General features: G+C 43.6%; 1 protein-coding gene across 1 annotated transcript in view; it reads left to right on the forward strand.

The window, feature by feature from the left end:
• TPH2 (tryptophan hydroxylase 2) overlaps positions 1-23,647 on the forward strand; it is a 527,147-nt gene that overhangs the window by 485,499 nt on the left and 18,001 nt on the right. Inside the window, exon 9 of the mRNA XM_073555538.1 lies at positions 11,508-11,603. Within this exon, the coding sequence (XP_073411639.1) occupies positions 11,508-11,603 (96 nt within the window). The remainder of the gene's footprint in view (positions 1-11,507; positions 11,604-23,647) is intronic.

The raw sequence follows: 23,647 nt of genomic DNA on the forward strand, positions 1-23,647 counted from the left end.
AGGCTCCGGTTGCTTCGGGTCAGAGGAAGTACATGGGCATAACATATTACGATGCACAGCACGAGTGGGCAGTGTTTCCTCCTCTTCAGGTCGTATTTCATACACCGGTCCGTCAGGATGGATACGGCGTAAGACCCGATAAGGACTTTCTTCCCAATGCGGCTCCAGTTTGTTCTGGGGGCGTTGATCTAGTACAAGCACCCGGTCCCCGCTTTGGAGGTGAGGAGGTGGGGTTGCATTCTTCCCTGGGTGCTCCCAGTCTCGGAGCTTGGTGTGTACAATCCGGTGAAGAGTTTGCAGCCGATGGCGATGATTTCGGACCCAAGACGACACTCCAGTCCAGGGCTGAGGCTCTTCGGGGTCTAACTCCACCTCCGTGATCCCTTTACCTTCTCGCCCAAACAACAGGGAATAGGGGGTATAGCCAGTCACTCGATGTACCCTATTGTTATAGACCCAAACTAATTCGGAAACATATTCAGGCCAACGGGCCTTCTTGTCACTCTCCAGAGAGCGCAACATCTGAATCAATGTCCGATTAAATCGTTCACAAGCCCCATTCCGTTGCGAGTGATACGATGTGGTCCGGGTCTTGTCAATTCCATAGCGGTGATGTAATTCTTCCATGACTTTTCCCAAAAAACATGCTCCCTGATCAGAATGTATTCCTTGAGGACAGCCGTATACTTGTATAAAGTTTCTACAAATTGCGGAGGCAGCTGACTCTGCGGTCTGATCCCGAGTGGGGGTGACCACAGTGAACTTGGTGAAATGATCTATCATAACGAGACAGTGTTCGTATCCCTGAAATGCGGGTCCAATGGTCAGATAATCCACCGTCAGGAGCTCAAGGGTTGCTGAGGTCACAATAGTCTGTGTTGCAGCTCGCTGAGCGGGTGGTTTGGCTAGTTCACACAAGCGGCAGGTCCGGCAAATTTCATCCACAACAGCCGGCAAGCACGGGTGGTAAGCTTTCTGTTGCAGCCATTGCAAAGTTTTTTTTGTTCCGAAATGGGCCCCTTTTTCATGAGCCTCCCGAGCCAGTATGTGAAGTTGGGCTCCTGGAGTAACCACCTGCCAAACCGTCATTGAAGTTGTTTGTAATGTTGTTTTACGATACAATAATCCCTTTCAGATAACCAACCTATCCCATTGTTGCAGCATAAGCAACAGGTCTTGGGTCAAATTTTGCCGTTGAGAGTCAGTGGGTAATTGCCCAGCGGCGACCCATGGCCTGAGACGGCCAACCTCTTCGTCTTCTTGTTGCTGTTGTATCCACTTATCCCGGGATTGTTCCAGTATGCCCCTTGGGGTCTCAGAGGAAGATATCTTTTTATTGTCGGCTGTGAGCACGGTAGCAATGAGAGCGAACGGTATTTCCTCTCCTTCCAATTCTTCGTCTCGATTCTGCCCTGGAGTTGTATGTTGAATCCTGGAGAGGGCGTCTGCATGGATATTCTCGGCCCCTCTTTTGTAGATAATCTTATAATTGTACTTCGCCATCCAGGCCACCCATCATTGTTCCAGAGCCCCCAATTTGGCGCTTTCCAAATGAGCCAGCGGGTTGTTGTCAGTTCGCACTACCACCTCGGAGCCCACTAGGTACTCTGCGAATCTCTCCATCATAGCCCACACCACTGCGAGGAGCTCGAGCTTAAAAGAGCTGTAATTGTCAGGGTTATGCTCAGAGTCATGGAGTGAGCGACTTCCATATGCGATCACTCTCTTCCGGCCATCCTGAACCTGTGACAACACAGCCCCCAGTCCATGAAGACTCCCGTCAGTGTGCAAGATAAACGGTTGAGAGAAATCCGCATAAGCCAACACTGGGGCATCCGAGAGCGCAGCCTTGAGGTCTCAGAAGGCCTCTTCCTGAGGGTGTTGCCACTGGATTTTTCACCCATTGGCCCCAGCGGGAGCCCCCTTCAGCAGGTCGTGCAAAATTCTTTACGAAGCGACGGTAATATCCGGCTAACCCCAGAAAAGCCCGCACATCTTTCACCATCTCGGGGGTAGGCCAATCCTGGATAGCAGCCACCTTCTCCCGGTGTTACGGCGGCGGAACACGCTTAAAAAAATATAAATAAATGTGTTCGCCGCCCGGGGTCCACCGTGCGGCAGATGGAAAAACCGCAGCTAGAAGACACAGAGCACTGTGGCGGTAATGTGCATGGGGTTCTATATCACCAAGGTGCAATCAAGCATTCTCTGTTAAGTGCACAGAGCTGCTACAGGAAAAATAGAAAAGTAACGCTGAGCCTGTTAGTAACACAGGGACTCAGCGACACACATGCGGTAGGCAAAAACCGGAGTAGTTAAAACGTCACTACGTCCGACACCTACCGTAGTAACAAGTGTGATGGCGTCGCAACTGCGGATGCAGAAATAAGCTGCAACTGCAGCACGGCGTGAACTGAGCCGCAAGCAAGGCGCTGCAAGGACGCTGGCGCAATGCAGGACGCTTAGCTGCTGCACAAGGTATGGCTGGAGCGCGCTGGCGCTAGCGCTGCTACTGGCGGCTGCCCAATCACTCACACAATCGTAATATCAAAGGGAAGGGGTTTCATAATAAGTCATCCACCAGTCCAAGCATACAATACCATACACACAGTAGCAGTATGAAAATACTAGCGCATGGCGGAACAGCCATGCGCACTTTTTATAGTGTACGGGACCTTCCGGAAGTCTCCATAACCGTGAGCTGGACCAATGGAATCAGGAGCAGCACCTGAGCACCTGACTCCTGAGCTCCAATGGGAGGTTGTCCCAGGAGCATGCTCAGAGTATGGGATGAAGGACTTAGCCTCCGGAGAGAGTTGCTGAAAAGCAAACTCTTCTGCAATCTCTCCTGCAGTGGACGGATAGCAGGAGACTGCAGGATGTACGGGTCTAGATCTCTGCATAGCCAGGGCAGAAATCTGACTCCTAACACCCGGGATGGCCTCACACCCTCCGCCGAAACGACATGACCCAGATACTCAATCTGAGAGCGAAATAGGTGGCATTTCTGAGGCTTTACCTTCAACCTGTACTTTTGCAACCGGCTGAGTACCTGTCCCAACCGCTTCAGGTGGTCAACAAAGGTGGCGGCATAGACGATGATGTCGTCCAGATAGATCAACGTAGCCTAAAAATTGAGATCTCCCAGACACCGCTGGTCCATCAATCGCTGAAAGGTCCCGGGGGCGTTATCCAGCCCAAACAGCATCCGATTAAACTCAAACAGTCCCATGGGCAATATGAATGCCGTCTTGGCTTTATCTTCCTCTGACATGGGCACCTGCCAGTACCCACTGGCTAAGTCCAGGGTCGAAAAATATGTTGCCTTCCCCAAGGCGGAGAGGGATTCTTCTATTCGGGGCAGTGAGTATGAGTCTTTAATAGTGCAAGCATTCAGTTTATGATAATCCACACAGAATCGTAGTGTACCATCTTTCTTCCGGACCAACACGATTGGGGCCACCCAGGGGCTTTGACTTTCCCGTATCACCCCTTTTCGCAGCATTTGGGCCAGCAAAGTTTTCACCTCTTGATAGAGTTGTGGCGGAATCTGTCGATATCGTTCCCGGATAGGGGCCGCTCCTGCTGTGGGGATTTCATGAGTGATGGCGGTGGTACACCCAAAATCGTCCTCATGACTAGCAAATACTTCATGGTACTGTCCCAGCAATGTTTTTATCTGTGAAAGCTGGGCTGCAGTTAATCCAGAAAGCTCGGCCCGCATCTGCTCCAAAATATTTCGGCCCTTCTCTTGTGCTGAGACTTCGTGGGTCTGAAAGGTTCGTATTGTTACTTCCCAAGGATCATCGGGGTGTACTCGTAATTGAACCGCAGGGGCTGGCAGCACTTCTTCTAAAGGCCTTACTAGTTTGGCCAGTACAGTCCATGCTTTCAGAATGGTGTCTCGGTCTTCAAGGTTAACGCAGCGCACCAGGACGGCTCCTTTTTGTACAGTAGCCAGGGAACAGGCCACTAGTATGCCAGGAAGCAAGCGCTCTGAGTGACATGGCTCCACCTGCACCTCCACACCCTCCAAGGGTATCGGGGCTCGAATGGGCAGGGCCACCACAGTCTGTCCAGGAGGTAACACAAGCAGGCGAGTCACTGGTGTGTTGACCTTACCCAGAGCCTCGCCTTCCTGGCGGTACTGATGTACCCGGGCTCCCCGCACCAGCTGCTGGAATACCTGTCCCTGGGCTGTGCGTGAACCCCACTGCTTCAGAATCCTCTGTGTAGGGTCATTGAGCAGTAGGTTGCCGAACTCTCGTAGGACATTCATGCCTAGGGTGACGGGGTGTTGCTTATCAGCTTCTCCTTGAGTCAGTACCACCCCTCTGCGACCAAGGGATTTACCGCACAGTGTCACGCACCCACACCACCCCGGCAACTGGGACCAGCAGTTGGTTGGCAGCTACTAGTCTGATCACGGGCCCCCACTGAGGCCTGGCTGCTTCCGGGAAGTTCTGTTGAAAGTACGTTGCAGGCATAGTGGTTACTTGTGACCCCGTGTCCACCAGGCACCGGACGGCCCAGCCCTCCACTTCTGCCCAAACCACCAGACATTTTGCTACCAAATCTTCGGGACTTCCACCACATCTAGTTGTGGTTTTCGGCTCCGAGCGGCGTCCCCCCAGCCCGGAGCCCTTTAGTTTAATGGCCGCCGGGGTGGGTATCTCTCGGGCAAAGTGGCCTGGTTCTCCACACTCAAAACACCGGGCCTGTGTAGGCTGACCACCCCGCGGGGAGCGTGATCCCCAGGAGCCAGGATTAAAGCTAGGTCGTCCAGTCCTGGTCTCAGTTCTTCTCTTTACTTCGGCCAACTCGCCCTTAATACTTTTCAGCTCTTGCTTCATCTCTTCCACCCACTGAGGTTCCTCGACTACATTCGCGGAGGCCTCCACACCTTGGACTTTCCCCACGGGGACCGCCATCCCCTGCTCCTGCTTTCGAGCATGTGCCTGACTTCCCACCTCTGAAAAATCTATTCGGGGATTCATTCTGATCTGTTCCCACAGTGCCTCTTTGACTAATGGATCTCTCAAACCAGTCACCAGTAGGTCACGAAGGGTAATGTCAACAGGTCCTGCCCCTACCCCGTCCTTTCTTTCTATAGCCGTATGCAATTCTTGGAGGACATTCATATACTCTGTGATCGTCTCCCCCTCTACTTGCATCCGACTAAACAAACGGGTTCTTCATTCTCCCACATCAGTAGGGTCCCCATGGGTCTGTTCTACTATCTGTAACACTTTTTCAAAAGTGTTACGGTGCCCCGGAGGTTTCAACATCACTGACCTCTGCACCTCCCCGTCCAGTGCCATGAGTGCCACCTCGGCCTCCAGATCAGGGGTCATTGGGTGCATCCGGAAAAGCCCCCGCATCCGCTCTGTCCAGCTCCATTACATTGTATTGGAGTCGGAAAATCTAGGCAGGTTGTTCAGCATGGCCCCCAATGATATGCTGGTATGGGGACCCTCCTCATTTGTAGAGTTTACAGCTCTACCCTGATCTGGGGCACCACTGTCTGTGCTCGGAGACTGCATCCTGCCGACTATGCCAAGTGTAGGGTCCTAGCAGGTTCACAGGAGGCAGTGACGAGACACGAGACTGAGTGTGGTTTGTGGAATAAACTTGTATAAAACTGTAGCCACGGGGCTATATTGACCTAACAACAAATGTAAACAACAATCAGTCCACGCAGGGACTCAACAACCCTAACAACACTTTTCTTATGGTGCATGCGACTAACCCGGTTTGCCCGGTTGCTATAGGCCACGTATGACCAAACTGGGGGGTCCTTATCTCATATATTACACTTATCTTTCCAGGGGTCTGTCTGGATCACAGGCGTGGCCGCATAGAGATCGCTGATGCGGCTGCCTTGAAGCCTCGATATTCCGGGGTGAAACTGGGCTCGACAGACCCTTGAAAAAGCGATGCCGGTGGGACGCAACAGGCCCTGAAGAAACAATGATGGTGGGGTACAACGGGCCCTGAAGAAATGAGGATGGTGGGGTGCAACAGGCCCTGAAGAAAACGATAACGGTGGGGCGCAACGGGCCCTGAAGAAAATGATGACGGTGGGGCGTAGCAGGCCCTGACGAAAACGATGACGGTGGGGCACAACAGGCCCTGAAGAAACGATGACGGTGGGGCGCAACAGGCCTTGAAGAAAATGATGACGGTGGGGCGCAACAGGCCCTGAAGAAAATGATGACGGTGGGGCGCAACAGGCGTCCCCCTTGCGACTCTCGTCTCACAGCAGAGTCATGACGCAGTCTCTAAATATAACCGTTCACCAACCTCTGCTCAGGGTCCCTTAGCAAACTGGATGGGGGCCCCTACTGCCGCCTGTAGTGAGGTGGCGCCCCCTAGGGCCGGTGATGACAGGGCCGCAGCTGGGGGAGAAGGCAGGGGGGCAGTGTCCTGACCGCTGTAAAGGAATGATCTCTAGTCGCAGCGGTCAGTGGAGGTCGTGGACTTGTCACAGCAGGGAGGGAAACAGCGGGGGCAGCTGTATGTGTCCATATGAGGGGAGCGGCCGCCGGTGCAAGGCTCTCACATGTCACTAGTCGGTAAGTCCGCAGCTTTCCTTTCACAGGGCCCTGTCGGTTTCTCCACAACACACCGCTCGCTCCCTCGGTCCTCTCTGTCTCACCCGACTTCTTGTCTGTTGTCTGGCTCTCTCTCAACTGCCACTTCAGCGTGCCCCCTGCTCCTGTTAAGCTTGCCCTGCCCCCTGTTTCCCTGACAACTTCAGTCAAGTCTTTCTTTTACTGTCCTCCCAGCATTGTTCCCTCAGGAACCCTGATGGCGGTCCCATGGGCAACTGCCCCTTCACTGTCTGGGAGTCCTCCTCCCCACAGTTGTCCTATGGACAGACTGTCCCAACTCAGCTGTAGATCTCTGCTGTTCATCCAGAGTAATCATGGGCCTCTTGGCTGCATCTCGGATCAGTCTTCTCCTAGTTTGAGATGAAAGTTTAGAGGGACGGCTGGGTCTTGGTAGATTTGCACTGGTATGATACTCCTTCCATTTCAATATTATCGCTTGCACAGTGCTCCTTTGCAGTTTTAAGGTTTTGGAAATCATTTGGTATCCAAATCCGGCTTTAAACTTCTCCACAACAGTGTCACGGACCTGCCTGTTGTGTTCCTTTGTCTTCATGATGTTCTCTGTGCATCAAACAGAACCCTGAGACTATCACAGAGCAGTTGTATTTATACGGGGGCTTGATTACACACAGGTGGATTATATTTATCATCATTAGTCATTTAGGGCAACATTGGATCATTCAGAGATCCACAATGAACTTCTTGAGTGAGTTTGCTGCACTGAAAGTAAAGGGGCTGAATAATATTGCACGCCCCACTTTTCAGTTTTGAATTTCCACGAAAATTTAAAATAACCAATAAATTTCGTTCAACTTCACAATTGTGTTCCACTTGTTGCTGATTCTTCACCAAAAATTTACATTTGGTATCTTTATGTTTGAAGCATGATATGTGGGAAAAGGTTGAAAAGTTCCAGGGGGCCGAATACTTTCGCAAGGCACTGTAACTGAAATCTCACTACTGTTTATCTAGATGGAAATAGTTTCCACCTTTTCTTAAGGAAGCTGTCTCTGAGACTTATTCTTTGATAGAAATATAGATCTCTGGTTATCCATTGCCGATGATCATATGTAGCCTACTGAGAACATGATGGCACATGTTTTATGGCGTATGCATATTATTGTAGAATCTCAAATAAAACTCCAGCATCCCAAAAAATATATGTAATTTAAAATACACATTTAGTAAAATTTATTGTTAAAAGAGGTGTATTCTGAACAACGGATATAAACCATATAAATCACTGAATCATTCCCAATCAATAGCAATCCTTGCTCATAGCAAGCTAGAAGCTAACCTCCCCACAAACACATTAGATTAATATCAGAGCGATATGCCTTGGAATTGGTGTATCTAATAGATTTACCTTTTCTGGGTGGCTGCGGGCTGCTATTTTTAGGCTGGGAGGGACCAATATCCATGGCCCCTTACCAGACTACTTAATCTGCTTTAGGCTGGCTATCAAAAATACAGGGGAAACCACACTGTTTTTTTTTATTATCTATTTAGAGCGCAGGCGTCGGCTGATGAATACTCCCACCAGCTGTACCTGCCCTCCATGTTACTAGCTGCACCAGGCGTAGGCTGAAGGGTGCTGTAGTTCCATCAGCCATCACCAGTGACCGGAGGTAAACTTTTTACCTCTGATCACAGCTGCAGGCTCACGCTGTCATTTGACAGCGTGGGAACTGCAGCTGTCTGACCGGCGGTAATGATTTTACCACCAATCAGAAGCACTGTTTTCTGTGTTGCCATGCACATGACAGTGCTACAAAGAGCCGGTGTTTGGGGGTCAAACCTGAGCAGTAACATGGACTTCCTGGAGAAGTCCGTGTTTGGTGTCCGAGTGCGAACAGTAAATGTTGGGTACAGATGCTGAACTTTACTGTTTAAGTTCGCCAATCTCTACTTTTGACTCCTGTTACTGTAGTGTAATGAAAAAGTGGACATGTTAAGATTTTCCTCTTTATCCTTCTGTATTCTAGGAAGATAAGCCACCGCCAGTGGTGTCTGACCACGGGTTTCTCCTCTTGCCCCGGAAGAGCTCTGTTAAAGGTGTAACAGTAGCTTTAATTAGATCAAGAGTTCTTATTTAACATTTTACACCAAATTATACAAATTTATAAATTGCTGCGTTCTAACAAATTTGTTTAACTGCTATAATTAGTACATTTGTCTCCAGTTATTCTTGTTACATTATAACATTAAAAAAGTTTTAAAGAAAATCAGATAGCTAAACGTATTTCTACAGAAAATCATGAAAATAAAGAAATCATATAAAAAGTTGCACACAGTTTTGACGCGCAAAAAATAGGTCTGTTGAATAAAGAAAATCTTTTAACATGCCAAGCAGATGCTTCTGATCATTTTCTTTTCCCTTTATGTACAGGGCAGTGTGAATAGCCGACTTTTCCCTAGTCAGGCGGCATTACAGATCTTTTCCATCATTAACTTTGTACATTTCATAAGCTATGGAAGAGTTAGCTAAAACAGAGGCATCTGGAGATTTCCAGTGTAATTAAATCACCAGCCTCAGTTTTGTTTTTTTTAGGTTTTGAAATAAAGTTCATCAGTAGCAAAGTGAATGTTTCACGAACTATGTAACATAAAGTAGTCAAGGGATGCCAAAACATATAGTTAGCAACACTGACATACAACGTTTATGATAACAAAAATTAAAAAATAACGTTAACTTCAGGTCCCCTATAAATTAGAATAGAGAGCCACTAAATACTTGAGCTGGATATGTACAGGAGAGAAAAAAATATTTAGCCAGCCACCAATTGTGCAAGTTCTCCCACTTAAGAAGATGAGAGTGGCCTATAATTGACATCATAGGTAGACCACAACTATGAGAGTCAAAATGAGAAAGCAAATCCAGAAAATCACCTTGTCTGATTTGGCAAGATTTATTTTGCAAATTATGGTGGAAAATAAGTATTTGGTCACTAACAAAAGTTCATCTCAATATTTTGTTATATATCCTTTGTTGGCAATGACAGAGGTCAAATGTTTTCTGTAAGTCTTCACAAGGTTGGTACACACTGTTGGTGGTATGTTGGCTAATTCCTCGATGCAGATCTCCTCTAGAGCAGTGATGTTTTTGGAGCTGTCGCTGGTCAACACAGATTTTCAAATCCCTCCAAAGTTTTTCTATGGGGTTGACATCTGGAGACTAGCTAGGCATCTCCAGGATCTTCATATGATTCTTACAAAGCCACTCCTTCATTGCTGTTGTGGTATGCTTGGGATCATTATCATGCTGAAAGACCCATCCACATTTCATCTTCAATGCCTTTGCTGATGGAAGGAGGTTTACACTCAAAATCTCACGATACATGGCCCCATTCATTATTTTATGTACACCGATCAGTCGTCCTGGTCCCTTTGCAGAGAAACAGCCCCAAAGTATGATGTTGCCACCCCAATGCTTCACAGTAGGTATGGTTTTCTTTGGAAGCAAGTCAGCATTCTGTCTCCTCCAAACACAACAAGCTTTGTTTCTACCAAACAGTTCTACTTTGATTTCATCAGACCATATGACATTCTCCCAATACTCCTTTGGATAATCCAAATGCTCTATAGCAAACTTCAGATGGGCCCAGATATGTACTGGCTCAATCAGGGGGACACATCTGGAACCGCAGGACCTGAGTCCCTGCTGGCATAGAGAGTTACTGATGCCTTTGTTACGGTGGTCCCAGCTCTATGCAGGTCATTCACTAGGTACTCCCGTGTGGTTCTGTGATTTTTGCTCACCATTCTTGTGATCATTTTGACCCCACTGGGTGAGATCTTGCGTGGAGCACCAGATCGAGGGAGATTATCAGTGGTCATGTATGTCTTCCATTTTATTATTATTACCCCCACAGTTGATTTCATCACACCAAGCTGCTTGCCTATTGCAGATTCAGTCTTCCCAGCGTGGTGCAGGGCTACAATTTTGTTTATGTCCTTCGACAGCTCTTTGGTCTTCACCATGGTGGAGTTTTGAGTGTGACTGTTTGAGGTTGTGGACAGGTGTCTTTTATACTGATAATAAGTTCAATCAAGTGCCATTACTACAGGTTAAGAGTGGAGGACAGAGGAGCCTCTTAAAAAAGACGTTTCAGGTTTGTGAGAGCAAGAAATCTTGCATGTTTTTAGGTAACCAAATACTTATTTTCCACTATAATTTGAAAAATAAATCTTGCCAAATCAGACAAGGTGATTTTCTGGATTTGTTTTCTCATTTTGACTCTCATTGTTGTGGTCTACCTATGATGTCAATTACAGGCCTCTCTCATCTTTTTAAATGGGAGAACGTGCACAATTGGTGGCTGACTGAATACTTTTTTCCCCAATGCATCTTATAGTCAATTTAATCGGTGACCGATATAATTGGTTTTTGATACTGGATTCATCATATTCTTTTGGTTTCATGTGAGCAGCTGTCATTAGAGGAGTTGCCTTAAAAGGGTTTTCTTCTTTTAGAAATTTTGGTGCTGTAAGCTATGGTAGCTGTATTAAAAAAGGAGGATTAGTTTAACCCTCCCTTGGTCCAGCACCACCTCTCCTCTCCAACACTGACCTTGTTGATTGTCTGCAGCACAGATATCATGACAACAGCACTGCAGCCAACCACATTGCCCAGCCGCTCTGCCTGTGCACACAGCACAAGCTGCGGAACTCACTGATTATTGTATGCAGTGTTGATGTCACATCAACAGTACTGCCAGCCAAACAACAAAGACCTGCACTGGACCCTTAGTAATACTAAGATACCGTAGTTTGTTTCCTGAAAGGACACCCATGAAAGGACACCCTTTTAGCTTAGTTCTATGGGAATTAGGAGAAATATATTATGAATTGCTTTTATAAAAATGTTTTTATCTATTATAATTTTTTTTTCAGTGCTACTTTTTTACTATTGAATTTGGTCTTTGCAAACAAGATGGACAGCTACGAGCATATGGTGCAGGACTTCTGTCTTCTATTGGAGAATTGAAGGTAAGGCAGCAGACTACAAGAGACTGGGTTGCACAAACTATTTCAAACGATGATTTTAGTGAACTTTTGATCTGTATCAATTTTACTTTTTATACTGGTACAGAAAAAACACTGCTGCTTATTTGAAAATGTCAGCTAGCAGAGTAGTTGCTCTTGAAAGATTCTAATAATATTGTATATTTTTATGCAGTCATGGCTTTTCTGAATACTTATGGCATTTTACATCAGTCAAGGGATTTTTTACAAATTTTCAAATACACTAACATTTCCATGGGTCATCAATGTTTAATCAATGATGATCCAAACCTTGGGACCCCCACTGATCAGTGAAGCATAGGCACTATAGCCCCTTTACTGTTTTAGCATATACAGTGACTCATCTATGTGTCTAATTAAGTGAATCTTAGTAAGTATGGATTATTTACTCAAAGAAAAAATAGACAAAAAGTGCATAACTCTAATGCACGTGCAAGGGTTGCAGTTGCATATAGGTCGTTAAGCCCAGAGGAGCTGAAAAAGGTCTCTTTGGACCATGGGAGAAGACTAATATTATTAACTCCGTAACAACATATGATGTACTAGTATGTCATATGTCAGCTCCCTGCCATTGATGCATCCCAAGACACATCTTTCCCAGCAGATGTGATCTGAATTATTCAGCCATCATTTGCCTCTGACAGCCGGAGGCAGGTCAATCTCTGATAGTGGCATTTAACACACACTGACGGGGGGGTGTGCATTATTTAATTCATCCATCTATTCGGTATCAGTAAAAATGTCAGCGCAGGGTGCAAAAAAAAGCCGTCACACAGCCCAAATCTCAAAAAAGGAAAATGTTAAGGGCCTCGGAAAATGATGCGAAAAAAGCATACTTTGTTTTCTTACAAATTTCTGAACATTTTTTCACCACTTAAATTAAAAAACTATACATGTTTGATATCTATATAATACTGACCTGGAATATCAACATGCCAGATCTGTTTTACCGTGTAGTGAACATGGTAAATAGGAAACACAAAAAACTATTGAGGAATTGCACTTTGCAATACTAATGTAGCATCACATGATAAAATAAACGGCGTTATTCAAAAGTACAACTTGTTCTGCAAAAACTAGTTCCCATACAGCTATGTGGATAGAACAATAAAAAAGTATGGTTCTTGTAAGAAGGGGAGGAAAAAACAAAAATGAAAAGACGTAAAATGGCCCCATCAGGAAGGGTTCAAAGAACTGAGATACAGTATATGGGGACCTTTTGGAGATTTTGCACAGGGGCGAATGAGCTTCAAGTTACCACCGCTAATGACACGTGATCATTCAATAAGTTTTATTAGCAAATGAATACTTATTATGTCAGTATATTATTATTCTATTATAGCATAAACTCAGAGAAACACATGCATCAACATAAACTATTTGATTGACCAGCACGGTGGCTCAGTGGTTAGTGGAGTCCTGGGTTCGAATCCCACCAAGGACAACATCTGCAAGGAGTTTGTATGTTCTCCCCGTGTTTGCGTGGGTTTCCTCCGGGCACTCCGGTTTCCTCCCACACTCCAAAGACATACTGATAGGGAATATAGATTGTGAGCCACACCGGGGACAATGATGAAAATGTGTGCAAACTGTAAAGCGCTGCGGAATATGTTAGCGCTATATAAAAAAAAAAAAAATAAAAAAAAAGAATCACTACGTACAGTGCAAGCAACCTTTTAAAAATGAAAGTAGAGACTTAGTTTACATGGATAACTATTATACTTTGACTTTCTGCCTCTTTGATACATATAAATTCTTATGAAGAAGTATGGAATAAGGAAAACAGAATCATATTTATTGAAGAAAATGATGTTACCGGGCTCACTGAAATAGACCAAAAGAAATGAACTGAACAGAGAAATAACAAAATAAAATGAAATATCTAAAAAAGCCCAAAGACTTTCAAATATAAAAATATTAAGGATATATAGATACTTTGAGGGACAAGGCTCTAGGACTTTTTACAAAGGCGTACAATAAATATACCATGTCGCAGTTACTGCCTTAGGGGCATAGTCTGAAGTGAAGTACTGGTTGAAAATCCTTGTGACACTGTAATCTGGAATCAGTCTAAAGTAAAGAAGTAAAAAATAGCAAACCTGGTGCATTACACCAGGAGATAAAATCATAAATTTTCCATTGTGGTACTCGATCATTACAAAGTAGACAGCACCTTTCCGGTAGCCAGTAATATTGGAGATATATAGTTCATAAAGCATAATCACCATTTTACAAGGCAACATGACCCATTATCCAAGGAACAATATGGCACACATCACTTTTTAGTGACAGAGGTTCAACTACAGGTACTATGTAATTCTGGATTAAAGAATCATTTTAACAACAATTTCCAAAGCCTTGAAGATATTTGGCATCTGCAGAAACCGTCCAAGTCGAGGAAGATTTTGATAAAAAAAAAAAGATTTTATCTGATTCTGGTTACCTTTTCCGTTATTGTATTAACATTCAGAGTGATTTACATGCATGTGCAGCACTTGTGTCCTTTCTGCTTTTATCCTTTAATGTGATATCCTGCGGTGAGGTTTGTTTTTCTCTTCCATATACAATACAAATGAAGATGGAACCATCTGCATAGGCCATCAGCTGACAGGAGACAGTTGCATACATTATATATGATTGATGTTTTACAATGAGCTGTATTGTTTCTGAAATATAAGAGATATGTTCTACAATTTGGCACATCTCAGACATGCACCATTGCTAAATATTAACACCAATTAAGAATTTACAATATTTGAAAAAAAAAGTTTCCATCCTTATAGAAATGCTCCTCTATCTTTAACATTTCATAAATCCCATGGCTATGTTAGGAACAATAATTGGTTATCCCATCTTCAGAAGAAATGTCATGGATATACAAGTTTATTTTTCAGCTTTAAAGAACAAAAAAAATATACACTGATTTATTATAGAATGTGATGTTTATATGCAAAAGTCTCTGGAGAGCCAGCAGATTATAGGTCTCCATCTGCAAAGTGGTTATGCTGTGCAGATGACTACTGTATCAAAACAAACAAGTCAGGGTTAAAGACAGATTATACAAGTTCCAAAAACAGATACAAAGACATAGTGTTGGACTGGGGTACCAAGGTCTCACCAGTGACATTGATCCTGGGGTCCACGGTTCAGCAACACGTAATATTACCTTACCCTTCTTCACAAATTTGCCTATGCTTCCATACAATAATAAACTCGATATTTTGTGAAATGAATGATGAGATGCTGCCTTTGTTTAAGTATGTTACATTAAGTGTGTTGTGCCAAACACGGCTAGTGAGGGGTGTGGGCACTCCTGCACAGAGGCCTACCAGGGAATTTCCTTATTCCCTTGCGTGACAGTCAAACCGCAAAGACCCAAGAAAAATCAGGAAAAAAAATGAAACAGTTATAATGGAATATAGGGTCAAGATGTGTAGAATGGCCAAATTCAGCTAAGTCTGGAAGCTGTATCAGCATTTCAGATTACACATCATATATTTAAAAAAAAAAAACTCACACAACTGTGTTGTTGCATATTTTAGTGCTGTAGCAACCTGCCTGATAATACTATGGGCGTCATTAATAGGTTGCAAACCAGACACTGTGCATCACACTTATATATGTGTGACTGGCGTCCTATGCAAGCCTTATCTATGTGCATTTTTCCTAATAGGCAGCCAACCCCACCATGGTTTGTTAGATGTGGGGTGGTTGTTTCTATCAGTAGTTTGCACCTGAGCTGCCCCTTGCCTTTATTAGTGGAGGCCAGCTGCATCCTGCTATATGTGCATTTGTCATCTGACAGGGTTTTTGGTAAGGCCATATCTTGTTGTGTGAGTTTTTTTTATTTTTTCTATGTTAGCTGTTTTGATATTAGTGTTAGGGACCTGCAATATCATGAGGAACCTTGACGGTGGCTTGCAGGCTTTATCTATTTTGGCCAAAATATTAACCAATACCTCATTTAATGAACTCATTGTATGCATTAATTTTTTGCACTTATATTATCTTTTGCAGGATGCAGTTGGGCCTCTTTTTGTTGGCTTGGTCTATTGGGGTGTCTGTCACTGTGTTGTTGCATATTTTAGTGCTGTAGCAACCCGCCTGATAATACTATGGGCGTCATTAATAGGTTGCAAACCAGACACTGTGCATCACACTTATATATGTGTGACTGGCGTCCTATGCAAGCCTTATCTATGTGCATTTTTCCTACTAGGCAGCCAACCCCACCATGGTTTGTTAGATGTGGGGTGGTTGTGTCTGTCAGTAGTTTGCACCTGAGCTGCCCCTTGCCTCTATTAGTGGAGGCCAGCTGCATCCTGCTATATGTGCATTTGTCATCTGACAGGGTTTTTGGTAAGGCCATGTCTTGTTGTGTGAGTTTTTTTTTATTTTTTCTATGTTAGCTGACATCATAGATTTAGACAACAATTTAGTTACCCGCTCTAAACAGTGCACACTAAAGTCAACAGCTAGAGATCTAGTTGATGTTGGGAAACTTAACACTAGTCTATTAACCACTGACGTGCATCATATCTGCTGGAGCTGCGTTCCTGCAAATTGCTATATGTATAAGGCGTTATGATCGCCCAGGCTCATGCTGAGCATCGCCGCAATCAAATGCGGGTGTCAGCTATGTATGAGAGCCGACACCCTGCAGCAATGTCCACGATCGGTGCTAGTTATGGTCATGGGTGTTTAACCCTTTGATGCCGCTGTAATTAGTGACAGCAACATCGCGGGGCATCGCATAGGGAGGGAGTTTCCTCTGTGCTCCCATCAGCACAACGAAATTGCGAACGTGTTGTTCCGATGGTCTCCATGGTGACCCCAGGCCAAAAGATTGCCAGGAGTCACCTAAGGATGGTGGTCTGTCAGTTTATGCTCAGAGCAGGAGCTGACATGCCTCCTCCATGCATCTGAGATGCTGATCTAATGCTCTGCAATGAAGAAGCATTGTAGAGCATTAGATCAGCGATCAGTCAGTATACATGATCAAAAAGACGAATGTAAATGAAAATCTTATCTCTGAAAACGTCATCTTGTCCCGCAAAAAAGAAGCTATCATACAGCACCATCAGCAGAAAAATCAAAAAGTTATAGCTGTCAGAATAAAGTGATGCAAAAATATTTTTCTTTTAATAAAATAGTATTTATTGCGTAAAAGCGCCAAGACATAAAAGAAATATAAATTTGCTATTGCTGTAATGGTACTGACCCAGATAATAAAGCTACCATATTATTTTTACATGAAGTAATAGAACAGAATAATCCAGCTCACCGCACTGCCTTGCTGGTAGGATCCAAATCCTGCGCACGGATTTGACTAGGCAGTCAATCAATAGTAGAATATTTTTCTAATATTAATTTTACCACACACAGAATGGCATAAACCCCCAAAAAAACATTTCCTGATTTGCTGTTTTTTGTTCATTCTGCCTCCAAAAAAATCAGAATAGAAAGCAATAAAAATGTAAACTCATCCCACAAAAATAAGCCCTCACATGACTCTGTCAGAAGAAATATGGAAAAATTATAGCTCTCAAAATATGGGGATGCGCAATAAAAAGTATTTTTAGTGTATGACAGCACACAAATGTTAAAGAGCTATATAAATCTGGAATCTGGTACTGACCAGGAGAATAAATTCGTCTAACCACTTATACCGCACAAGGAACAGCTCAAAATGCAAATACAACCAATTCTTCACCTGGTGTTGATTTGTTTTCATTCTGCTACCCAAAAATCACTGGCTCAGCTCACATTTGTCCTGTGTATTACACTGAGTGCTTACACCGGACTTCCCAAGTAAATCTTTGACATACGTGATTCAGATGGAACCCCTGGCGGAAGATTCCCTATAATGAAGCAAATGGAGTCACTGTGGACATAAAAGTGCGATTCACCACAGTTTGTGCACTTCCAAAAAGAAGTACGCAGCTGAACAGAGACCAGATGGAGTTCAGAGTAACTCTGCTGCCTCGTTATAGTGAGTGCCTCTCTCTGGGGTTTAATCTGAATCATGGCACTTAGAGATTTAAGGGGGCTTTACACATAGCGATATTGCTAGCAATATCGCTAAAGCGTCACCGATTTTGTGACGCAGCAGCGATATTGCTAGTAATATCGCTACATGTGATACTTACCTCTGACTGGCTCCCCCACTGGCTATCACTGATTGCACGAGATCGGCCTGGTCCATTTCTCATCATCGGCTTCCTGCTGGCGCCGACCAGCGAGCCATGGACGCAGGCGGAAGACGGACACCCTCACCGCGTCTGAAAGGTAAGTGCGACCGCCGACCGCTGCTGTATCGCTAGTGAGATTTGCCTGTTTGGCAGCTCACTAGCGACCATTCAGCGATGCACTAGCGATCCTGACCGGGTCATATCGTGGTTGGGATTGCTGGTGCATCGCTAAATGTAAAGGGGCCTTTAGATGTAAACCCTGATGTAAGTGCTCAGCATAGAGCGCTGAATAAATGTGATCCCAAATGTTATGTAAAATGTTCCCAACAAAATCTTCAACTCAATCTGCAAAGAAGGCAAGTCCCCCCTCAGGTCCGTCATCTTTCAATGGAAATATAGGGGGCTTCCATGTTACTGTTCATAGAAAGGCTCTTTAACAGCACTAACGCTCCTTACACCCAAAAAGAAATTAATCAAATTATGCATTCCCAAACCCAAATGCTCCCCTCCCTTCTGAACCCCAAAATGTGTGTAAACCACATTTAGCGTCCACATGTTTGGCATTTCTGTAGCAATGAGAGCCCGACTATTTTATGAGTGCATGCCTCCAGAAGTATGAGCTTGTCACTTCAACTTACTGGGCACTACAATGTGCTGGGGACTACAATGTACTGGGCACTGAACTGGCAGATTTGCAATTTTCACTCAGCAACATCCACTGCTGCTTGTTTCTGGAAAACACCCAGGAGTCAAAATGATCACTGCATCTGTGGATAAACTTCCAAAGGGATACAATTTCCAAAATGAGGTCATGTGAGGGGGGGATTCTGCTCTTCTGGCACGTTGGGGCTCTATATATGAAGTCCACAAACTATTCTAGCAAAATCTGTGCTCTGTCCCTCCTGAGTGTTACTGTGTGGCTAAGCAGTACTGTACAGCCACATATTGGGTATTTCTACATGCAGCAGAAACTGTGGGACACATTTTGGTGCCTTTTTTACCTATTTCCCTGTGTGAAAATGTAAAAGCCGGGGCTAAAACAAAATGATCGTGGTAAAAACGTAATTTTTTTTTCACGCCCAATGATATAAAATTCTGGGACACACCCGTGGTGTCAATATGATCACTGCACCCCTAGATGAATTTATTGAGAGGTGTAGTTTGTAAAATGGGGTTACTTGAGGGGAGATTCTGCTCTACTAGCACATAGGGACGCTGTATATGAAGTCTGCAAACTATTCTAGCAAAATCTTAGCTCTAGGAGGCAAATAGTGCTCCATCCCTCCCAAGTCTCGCCATGTGGCTAAACAGCACTGTATAGCCACATATAGGGTCTTTCTACATTCAGCAGAAATTTTCAGACATGCTTTTGTGTCATTTTTACTCATTTCTCCTTGTGAAATTGTAAAATCTTGGGCTAAAACTAAATTGGTGGTAAAAATGTAATTTTTTTTACTGCCCAATGGTATTAAATTCTGTGACACACGTGTGGTGTCAATATGATCACTGCACCCCGAGATGAATTCATTGAGAGTTATAGTTTGTAAAATGGGGTCACTTATAGGTGGTTCCACTGTTCTGGCACCTCAGTGGTTCTACCAATATGACATGGCACCCTCAAATCAGTCCAGCAAAAATCTGAACTCCAATATGGAGCATATTCTATTCTGAGCCTTGCAAGTTGCCTCAAAAGTAGCTTTTAACTACATATGAGGTATTGCTGTACTCAGGAGAAAGTGCCCAATAATTTTTTAGTCCATTTGCTCCTGATACCCTTGTGAAAATAAAAAATGGGGCTAAAAGAACATATTTGTGGAGAAAATGTTATTTTTTTTATTTTCATGGCTCAATGTTATAAACTTCTGAGAAACACTTGGGAATTCAAGTTGCTCACTACACATCTAGATAAATTCTTTAAGGGGTCTAGTTTCCAGAATGGGGTCACTTGTGGGGAGTTTCTACTGTTTAAGCAAATCAGGGGCTCCCCAAACCTGACATGACAATCGCAGATCATACCATCAAAATCTAACTCCAAAACATAACTTCATTCTTTCTGAGCCCTGCTGTGCTCCCAAGCAGACATTTTCCCCATAATATGGGGCATCAGTATGCTCAAGAGGAATTGCACAACAAATGTTAGGGTCCATTTTCTCCTGCTACCTTTGCAAAAATAAAAATATTTGGGCCAAAAACATTTTTATGGGGAAAAGTGATTTTTTTTTTAATTTTTACAGCTCAACTTTATAAGCTTCCATGAAGCACCTGGGGGTTGAAGGTGCTAACCACACATCTAGATAAGTTTCTTCATGGGTCTATTTTCTAAAACGGGGTCACTTGTGGGTGTTTCCACTCTTTAGGCGCATCAGGGGCTCTATAAACACAACATGGCATCTGCTAATGATTCCAGCAAATTTTGCTTTTAAAAAAATCAAATGGCGCTTCTTCCCTTACAAAACCTGTCTTGCACCCAAACAGTAGTTTTCCTCCAAATATTGGATTTTTGCGTGCTCAAGGGAATTTGCACAACAAATTGTGTAGTGCATTTTCTCCTTTTACCCTTGTGAAAATAAAAAAATCTTAGGCCAAACACCATTTTTGCAGTAAAAAATTTGATTTTTTTTATTTTCACATGTCATTGTTATAAACTTCTGTGAAGCACTCGGGGATCAAGGTGCTCATTACACATTTTAATAAGCTCCCTGAGAGGTCTAGTTCCCAAAATATGGTCGCTTGTGGGGGTTTCCACTGTTTAAGCACATCAGGGGCTTTCAAAATGTGTCATGGCATATGATAATTATTCCAGCAAATTTCTCATTAAAAAAATCAAATGGCACTCCTTCCTTTCCAAGCTCTGCAAAGTACCCAAACAGTGGTTTTTCCCCCACATATGGGGTATTGGTATGCTGAAGAGAAATTGGATAACAAATTTTGGGCTTCATTTTTCCTGTTACCCTTGTGAAAATAAAAAATGCCTGTGTTGGGATTCTCCTGCTGAGCAGGATAGATCCCAAGCATTGCCTGGTACTGTGGTCTCTCATTCTGGCCCAGCCGCTGGGACTGCTGCTCAGCACAGACTTCGGTCCCAGCATCTTGCTCAGGCTTGTGCCATATGCTTGTTTACTGCTGGCTCTCCAACCAAATCTATGGTAGCTGGTGCTATGCAGGGGCAGCCTTGCGCTCTGGAGTCTAAGTCCAGAGATCACCTTTCTGAGCATGTCCGTGATGTGGTGTTTTCTCATTGGTGGTCAGAGATTTGCTGCTCTGGTGATGTGGCAGGGCCATATTGGGTCGCGGCCGTTAGCTCGGCCGACTGGGCGTGAGTGTTTGGGGCGGAGCCTAGGGTTTAAAAGGCTTCCAACAGCGCACGTGGGCAAACAAGTATTACTATTGTGTGATGTTGTGAGTAGATGCTCTATCACTCTGTTTGCATGTCTGAGTGTATCGCTCTATACTCTGAGAATATTTGCATAGGAAGGTAAGGTTAGGACTTAGTAACTCCCGCTTGGCTTAGCATCTATTTCCTTCTTGTGTGTGGTTAGCACAGATGAATTACAGAGCAAGTCCAACCCTAGTGCCATATTTCTCTGGGAAAGCGACAGGGTATTGGACTTAGTGTCATATGAGTTATTTTCCTGACTCAGCATCTGCTTCATCCATTGTGTGGTTAGCACAGTTTAGTTGCAGAGTGAGCTCAACCCACGTGCTAACTTTCCCCTGTGATGTTTAACAGGGTTTAGTACATCACTTTCTTTATGCGGTACCACTCTGTGAAGTAACTGAGCTGGGTACTCTGAGTTCTGAGTTCTGTTCACACTGTGTGGCGTTAACACTGTGTTTTAAAGTGATCGCATGCTGTGTAGTTCCATCAATGCTCACACTAGCAGCAGGTTCCATCTCTGCATGGTGGACCCCGGGTTGCGATTGCACTTTATTTATTTAGTGCAATCCGCCAACCCTAACAGCCTGTTTAAAGTAAAAAATTTTGTGAAAAAAGTTATATTAATTTTTTCCTTCCACATTCCATTCCGTTAATTAATGCAAAGCATCTGAAGAATTAAACTTCTTGAATGTGGTTTTCAACACCTTGAGGTGTGTAGTTTTCAGAATGGTGTCACTTTTGAGTATTTTCTGTCATATAGGCCCCTCAAAGTCACTTCAAATGTGATGTGGTCCCTAAAAAATGGTTTGGTAAATTTTGTTGGAAACTTGAGAAATCACTGGTCAACTTTTAACCCTTATAAGTTCCCACCAAAAAACATTTATGCTTTAAAAATTGTTCTGATGTAAAGTAGACTTGTGGGAAATATTATTTATTAACTATTTTGTGTGACATAAATATCTGATTTAAGGGCAGAAAAATTAACCTTTGAAAATTGCAACATTTTCCCACCAAATTTCCGATATACTCACAAATAAATGCAAGTCTTATCGAACACATTTTTCCACTATCATGAAGTACAATATGTTATGACAAAATATTCTCAGAATTGGTGTGATCCATTAAAGTGTTCCAGTGTTATTATCACATAAATTAACACTGGTCAGAATTTTAAAATTTGGCCTGGTCACGACGGTGAAAACAGGCTTCGAGGTGAAGGGTTTAGCGATTTTTCTCTAATACATAAATTGTTCTTCTACTGCAGTCTTTCTCCAGTCAACTAGCCTCTTGACGAACTAGTTATAGTTGGCAAGTCCAGCGCTATCTTATTAACCGTTAATCCGGAGTCACACTAGCGTTGAATACAGATAAGTGCTATGCGATTAAAACATTGCATAGGACTCGGACCACTGTTAATCTATGGGGCAGCTCCCATCACCATTTTTTTTCTCGGGCGTATTCAGCATGTGAGTGAAATCTCAGCATGCTGCGTTTGTACTCGTATATCGTCCAAGATTCTCCAATGCATGTCTATGGGTGCGAGAAAAACTCGGACACCACACGGACCATCTGTGTGACTTGTGAGAAATACGCACACATTTTCCTCATTTCAGCCCATTGAGCCATGAAATTCAATGGGGAAAATCAGTGAGAAATGTAAAGTTATATGCATGTCATACGGATACACAGGTGCGAGAAAATCGCATCATCGCATTGCAAACGCATTACACACGGATGACCATACGGAGAACATTTGGCAGAGAGAATCGGACTGATTTTTCATACGTTAAGTGTGACTCCGGCCTTACTCTCTTTATTCCATAAATTGTTCTTCAACTGTGAATTTTTCCTAATCAACTGGTCCTTTGGACTTCTCTAAATTGCCAACACATCGATCAATTAAGATCCTTAATAATATAAAGCCATTTTCATCCAGATTTTCTTGTTTCAGCTCATCATCTTTATTCTTTCTCCATGTAGTTTAATTGACTTTAATTTCCAAGACCTATCTATGACATATACTTTAATAAAATTGAAGTAGAAAATTGGAATTTTAAATCTTTTACTGTCTAATAATCAGTATATTCTCCCATTAGTAATTACCTACTGTAGCCTCATGAGAGCAAATTCTACAATATCTTTGCAAACTTTAACACCCTTCCCTGTACCTGCAGAGGTGCTCCATATACAGTGAAAGAAGTCTGATGACTGCGATTTTTACTAATTCTCAGATCACAAAAGTATGCCCTTAACCATGCAAAGTAAGAGTATTTCAATTTTCTCACTTTTCTAATCACATTCAATTCTTAACGCTTCTTTGATATTTTTAGATCCCTTTTAGTCTTGGCACTTTATTCAACCATTCAGTACAATACTGTGCATGTATTACAGTATATATAAAATGCTGCAATGACATTCAGTTGCTAAATGACAGCAGT

Source organism: Dendrobates tinctorius, unplaced genomic scaffold, assembly GCF_039654945.1.
Source record: "Dendrobates tinctorius isolate UK_male_01 unplaced genomic scaffold, ASM3965494v1 ptg000224l, whole genome shotgun sequence".
Classification (NCBI taxonomy): domain Eukaryota; kingdom Metazoa; phylum Chordata; class Amphibia; order Anura; family Dendrobatidae; genus Dendrobates; species Dendrobates tinctorius.